Source organism: Lathyrus oleraceus, chromosome 4 (genome assembly GCF_024323335.1).
Source record: "Lathyrus oleraceus cultivar Zhongwan6 chromosome 4, CAAS_Psat_ZW6_1.0, whole genome shotgun sequence".
NCBI classification, from domain to species: Eukaryota; Viridiplantae; Streptophyta; class Magnoliopsida; order Fabales; family Fabaceae; genus Lathyrus; species Lathyrus oleraceus.
The window spans coordinates 373633809-373640539 of record NC_066582.1 but is presented as its reverse complement, the minus strand read 5'-3'; the positions used below and the strand labels follow the sequence as shown (position 1 = coordinate 373640539).

The following is a 6731-nucleotide window of genomic DNA, read 5'->3' as shown; positions in this document are numbered from 1 at the left end:
CAGCGATTGGCAGTCGGTTTCCTGTGTGCGTTTTTTTTTGTTTGGCGTGCGTGAGCCGAACTACGGTAGCTCTGATTCTCATTCCAGATGAGATACGTAGGCATAGGATGCGATATCCTATCGAGCACGATTCCCCTTGTCCCGAACTACGTTGACTCTGATGTTTGTTTCTGACAAACTACGTAGGACCAGGATGCGATATCCTGCCGAGTTACCTTCCTCCTTCTTCCCATCTGTTTTGTTAGTATGTGTGCGTGTGTGTATTCTTTGAGCAGTGTTTGTTTAGCAACCTTTTCTTTCTTTTAGAGCGTGGATCCCATCGAGTACGACGGACGTGAGGGGTGCTAATACCTTCCCCTTGCGTAACCGACTCCCGTACCCTTTCTCTTTGGTCGCGAGACCATTTCCTTTCCAGGTTTACTCTGAGCGTTTCCTTTCCCTTTTTTGGGATAAATAACGCACGGTGGCGGCTCTGTGTTGTTTTTGTTTCAGCCCGCCGGTTGTTTTTCGCGGATGCGACAATAAACAATTTAATCAATTACACCATATCTTGATAAAAACAAAAAATTGCCATTTAGATCTATGAAACACTGGCACATATATAGACACGACACACAGGACTAGTTGAATAATGCGGTAATGCGGAATACCAAACACACACCTTCAATCTGAAGTGTCAATGCTACTTAGTTATGATCAATCATCATCATCATGATCACTCTCATCACTGAAATACCCAGCTTTCTTCCCTTTCTTCTTCGTCTTGTTGTTGTCCAAACCCTCATCATCATTTCTGTTTCTCCCCAGCAACCTTTCACCCGCTTCATCATCCACAACAGAAGCCCAATTATCGTCAAACTGCTCCGCAGCAATCTGACCACCCTCCTCCTCCTCTTCATCACCTTCCTCCTCCCCATCCCTATCCCTCAGCCCACTAAATCCCCGTCGCGGCTTCTTAGGCTGAGGCCGCGGCCTCGACCCCAACTGATTCTTAGGACACTCATATGACAAATGACCATGCCCCTCACACTCATAACACAAAGCAGTCTCAGTATTGTACACGCGCTTCCGAATAAACTCCGGAGCACGTCCATTATCAGCAGCAATAGAAGCAGTTAGAGTCCTTCCATTGAGAATCTTCTTATTCATCTCCTCCACGGCGCGTTGGGCGTCATTACGAGAAACGAATTGGACAAACGCGACACCGCGGCTTAGGCGCGTGTGACGGTCTTTGAGAACGGTTACACGCGCGATGCGGCCGAAAGTAGAGAAGAGCGTATGGAGATCGGAGTTTGTTAGGGAGTAATCTAGATTAGAAACGTATAGCGTCGATTTTGATGTTGCTAAGGGTTCACCTGTTCCTCCTATTGATGATCCTTTGTTGTTCGGTTTCGATTGGGGTTGATTATTGGATGTGGTGCCGGTGGTGGTGTTGGGGGTTGAGGACGAAGCGAAGTAGTGGTAGTAGAAAACGTCGTCGTCTTCATCGATGTCGCTGTGTTTTCGTTTGTGTTTCTTCTTGCTTGACATTTTTTTCGGTTCAGGTTTTTTGTTTCCGGCAACGGCGTTCGGTTTCCGGCGACGGAATTAGTTCTCCGATGCTTCTTTAATCTATAGAGGAAATCTGAGAGTGGAGAGATTCTATAATGCGTTTGAGAAACCCTAGAGAAGTGAAGCGAAACTCCAAGCGGATCTGGACATGGATCCGGATATTTTGGATTGGTTTTATATATGGTTTTATCCATTCTTATTTTTTTATAAGCAGTACTATCCATATGTAAATGGACAACTTGCTCACCGCCAGAGTACTTGTAAAGATAGCATAAAACTAAAAATTATTATGTTTTAATATTTTTTTATTTAATTGGTCAGCCACCCATCTGCATATATAAATTTTAATAATTTTTTGTTAGTATGATGCTAGATTTTTTAAGACAAAAATTTCTAGTTCGTCAGATATACAATTTTATTATATTATTTTAGATTATATTTTAATATCTTAAGATAAATAGAGTTATTGAAATTTAGCAAAAATAGAATAGAGTGAAATAGAAATTTTATTACTTTATTATTTGAATAATTAGCGATAAAAACAAAGTAAGTTTTTGATTCTGCTCATATAAAAGAGAAACAATACTGATGGAAAGTGATGAAAATTTTCATTCTGCTCATATTAAAGGGAACAATACTCGTAGAAAGTGATCAATACTAGTAGAAAGTGATGTAATTTTTTATTCCTCATATCTAAGGGAAACAATGCTAATGAAAAGTGATGAAATGAAATAAAATAGAATAATAAAATTTTATTATACTGGATCTGATTTTAATTAACTCAAACAATGTAATCTTATTCTATTTCATCTCATATCACTTCATATCATCTCATTGCATCAATTTAAGCAAAACCTTAGTCTAATAACTTCAGTTTCACAACATTTAAAAACTCTTATGTAGAATTTGTCCAGAATTGAAGAGGACTCATCTCTTACTAGAAACTCAACAATTAATTTGTTTTCAAAAGTAATGCTTTATTTATACGCTTAGATTATGTTTGGACATCTTAAAATGAAGATATAAGAATAAAAATGAACATAGTGAATCAACAAAATTAGAAGTACATACGATTAAAATGCATCAAAATCGATGACATCTTTTTAAATTTATTGAACTTTTCGCATTAGACTTTTTTCTATTGTATTATTTTTCAACATCATTTAATTTCTAGAACTCATGCATCCTATCCAAAAAAGCAAAGTTCTCACTCAGATGTTTCTTCCTTAAGACGTTCTCTCCATTCTACGAATGTTGGTGGTAGAGGACACCCTCGTTTCAAATAAGCTTGTATAAAATGCATCTTAGTAGCAATCTGTCTAATCAAGACAACCCGCCATTTAAATTATTTGGAGGGCAACTTAGCAGAGGGAAAACGATTTACGAAAAACTATGTCTTGTAAACTAAACTAAAACTCAGTCATATACATTTGATATAAGATGACTCATTTCAGAAAAATTCATCCACTTTATTGTCGTTGTGGGGACACCAATTTTACTAAGAATCAAAGGATTTTGAATAGCTTGTATTTGTGCATTAGTCATATAGAGTCGCATGTAATTGTCGCACCTCAAAAAAAGATGATAATGCGATCCCTCGCGATAGGACGCGGAAAAAAAAATGTTGTTCGAAACAGAGTCGCCACCGAACTTTATTTATTCCAATGAAGGAATAGGAAAATATCGAGAAAACCTTTAGAAATAAGAATAATGGTCGTCGCAACCATATTCGGGTTCGGGAGTCGATTACGCAAGGGGAAGGTATTAGCACCCCTCACGTCCGTTGTACTCAACGGGAACCTTTTAGTCTGATTTTGCTATTTGACTGTTAATTGACTGTTTATCTGCTTGCTTCGAGTAATTAGAATTGATGATAGATGTGGATGAAGACCTCAGGATGGGGGAAATGGGAGGTTTTTTATTAGTGTGCTCGCGAAGATACAGCAATCTCCTGCCTACGTATCCTTATGGTGCAATAAGGAAATCAGAGCATTCGTAGTTCGGGCTACTACGAATATTGGTTGTGTTTTGTTTTGATGAACGACTGTGTAGGTCGGCGTTCTAACGGCTAAACACTGGCTTGTCTACTCTCGGTGGAGGCTCTAGCACTGGTTTGTTGTGCGCATTAGAAAGGATTGACAGTGTTCTTTTTGAAAGGGTTTTGGTCACGCGGGGGTGACGAGTTGAATTGACGTGTTTGGATTTGATTGGTTTCGATCGCTCGAGGGCGAGAAGTTAGGTTTGATTTGTTGATGATTTGAGGAACGACGAAAGATTGAGAAATATGGTGTACACCAATCGTTCAATTCTTTCAAGGAATAATAAGGCGTGCGCCTCGTACTTGCTTATTCAAAGAATAACGAGGCGTACGCCACCTATTCCCTTATCCAAGTTTATTTAACGTGTTTTAGTCGGAAGTCGATAATTTGTGCAATATGGCGTACGCCAATTATCCAAATAATCGAGAGACGGTGAGGCGTACGCCTCCCATCTTTTATCACCCGAGGTTTAAATTGTAAAAAGATATGTTTAGATATTGTATTCGATTTATGAAGATAGCTTGAATTTTGGGTTGGTAGGTTTGGATTTGTCGATGATTTGAGCAAGGTGGCGTACGCCAATTATTCAAATAATCAAGGAGTGGTGAGGCGTACGCCTCCCATTCTCTATTGAAGTTGTATAGTTTATTTTGTAAAATTGGGTTTGATATAAGAGGTGATTTGAGTTTATTCGATTGTGTTTTAAGTTTGATGACAAAAACTCGAGCAATGTGGCGTACGCCAATTATTCGAATAATCGAAAGATAGTGAGGCGTACGCCTCCTATCCTCTTTATTATCATAAATTTAGAATTAAATGTTTTAGAATTTGTAGTTGATTTGGAAAATGATTTGAATATGATGGTTGAAGTTTAGAAATAATTTGAATTTAGAACCTATGTTTGATTTGAAAAATTGATTTGAAATTGTATGATTATTAGGGTTTTAATTGAATGACGAAAATCCGAGCAATATGGCGTACGCCAATTATTCGAATAATCGAGAGATAATGAAGCGGATGCTCACTATTCTCCTTTTCATTCAAAGATTAATTATTAAAAATAAAACTTTTAGAATTTATAATTAATTGGTGGAGTGATTTTAATTTTATGGAGTTTTAGGGTTTTAAATGAATGACGAAAATCCGAGCAATATGGCGTACGCCAATTGTTCGAATAGTCGAGAGATAGTGAAGCGGAGGCTTACTATTCTCCTTTTCATTCAAAATTAAATTAAATAATTTTTAAGAGAATACTATTTAAATACGGTGAATTTGAATTTATTTAGAATTAATATACTTTTGGGAAAGACTATTTGGTATTGGACCAACGTCAAACTTATTTATTAGAAAATAAAGTAAATTATTTGTTGACGTTAACCATTAATCCACCATTTAACTAATTATAATATTATAACAAGATAAAAAGAAGAGTTGAAAATAGTAATCGAAACCGAACTAATAAATATTTCTAATATTAGTGTTATCTTAATTTTAATTAAAACAATCAAGAATAGCTCATAAACCAAGTAGACCAAATTGGAATGTTTGGGAAATAAATAAAAAGTTAGGCCCTAAACATTGGATCAAAGAAGGCCCAAGGGACTTAAAGTAGTGTTATTTTCGGGATGGGCCACAAGGCCCAAAATCCTCTCCTACTCAGCCAAGTGGTACCGCCGAGAAGAGAAAAGGTTGGCCTCGGTTTACCTACCGCCACGCGCATCATTGTTCATTGATAACATCATAAAGATTTTGGGAACATAATCTGACAGCACCCAAGTATCTATCATCAATAACATTAATTTACTCTTAATAATATTTTAAAAGAAGAAACAATCACCCCTTAAAGCAAAGAAATAAATCAAAATAATTTTGTCTCTCTCTCTTAAAACGACTCTTCATTCTTTCTGGAAAATATCCTCTCCCTATTAAATCGTGTGCATGGTCCCAATCCAAAACTGCAGAGAGAGAAATTTTTTTTGAAAGGAAACCGATGAACACCCTTCGGTGTTCATCCTCAAACAAACCAGGACTCGAACATGAAGTTCAAAACTTCCAACGTGACAAACGACCACAATCCCCTCAAACCTCCAAATCCTCGACGGGATCTAGAAAACAGTAGCGAATCGGAACCTCAAAGGAAAACCTAATCTTAGCTTCTAACCCGTTTTCTATATCACAATCAACAGCAGAAATTAACGAGTCAAAATACAAGGTCAAAGCACTTTAAAGCAAAATAAAAGGGAAAGATTCCGCCGGAGCATCGTAGCCCCGACGAAGACCTGACGGCCATGATTACCTTCGGTGAGTATGTATGACGTTGTCCCTCTTCTTTTGCTTGTTGTTTCAAGTTTCTTCCTTTTCTTTCTATCCTTCTGTATCCACTCCTTGTTTTCTGTCTGATTCTGACTTTCTCCTTTAATTGATTGTCATTTCCTTTTGCACGCGATTGAAGGGGTCAAGCTCTTCAAACCCTGATTTTCAGTGTGAAAATCAGAGTTGAAATACAGAGTTTTAGTGGAGCTTTTCAGTGTAAGGTTCGTTTGGGATTTCAGTAGAGTGACGGTATTTTTCTTCTCTCCTTTTTCAATCGATTAGCTTTCCTTTTTATAGAGTGAAATGAGCTCCCCAAAATCGTGTGTGGATCCTTGGCAGATGGTGCAAAAAGGAATCATTCCGTTAGCATCAAATCTTTCTTTAGATTTTGGTGGGGACCAATGTAAATGTGGTAGGAAACGGATTTGATTGTGGTCCCAAAAAATCTCCAAATGCGTGGCCGTCTTCACTGAATCTCCCATCTAGTTTTTACTGCGGTGAAACCTTCAACAATTGAGGTAAGGAAATTGGTATTTACTGGCATATATTTTAACCTTAATTGATGACTTCTCAACTTCGATTCACAACACTTCTTCCGTTTTTGCTGATGTGAGGACTTAATACATTTAGGTATGAATTGCTGCTCAAGTATTTTCGAATCCTGTGAATCTTTGCCTTTGGTTTATCATAACAATTGTGTGCTTACAAGTCTTATGACCATTAAATTGATGCCATGTTTGATACTTGGTTTGGTATTTGGTAGGTGATCTGAATGATATTCAGGATGCTTGATGATACTTGTATGGATGTTAACCTTGTTGATGGCTG

General features: G+C 37.5%; 1 protein-coding gene across 1 annotated transcript; it reads right to left on the bottom strand.

The window, feature by feature from the left end:
- Positions 1-696: 696 nt before the first annotated feature.
- On the bottom strand, positions 697-1530 carry LOC127137561 (U11/U12 small nuclear ribonucleoprotein 31 kDa protein). Its single transcript, XM_051064019.1, has one exon. The coding sequence runs from the start codon at positions 1528-1530 to the stop codon at positions 697-699; it is 834 nt and encodes a 277-aa protein (XP_050919976.1).
- Between the last annotated feature and the right edge of the window lie 5201 nt (positions 1531-6731).

Coding starts and splice junctions, on each gene's coding strand:
- LOC127137561 (XM_051064019.1), bottom strand. CDS start 1,530: ATGTCAAGCAAGAAGAAACACAAACGAAAACACAGCGACATCGATGAA.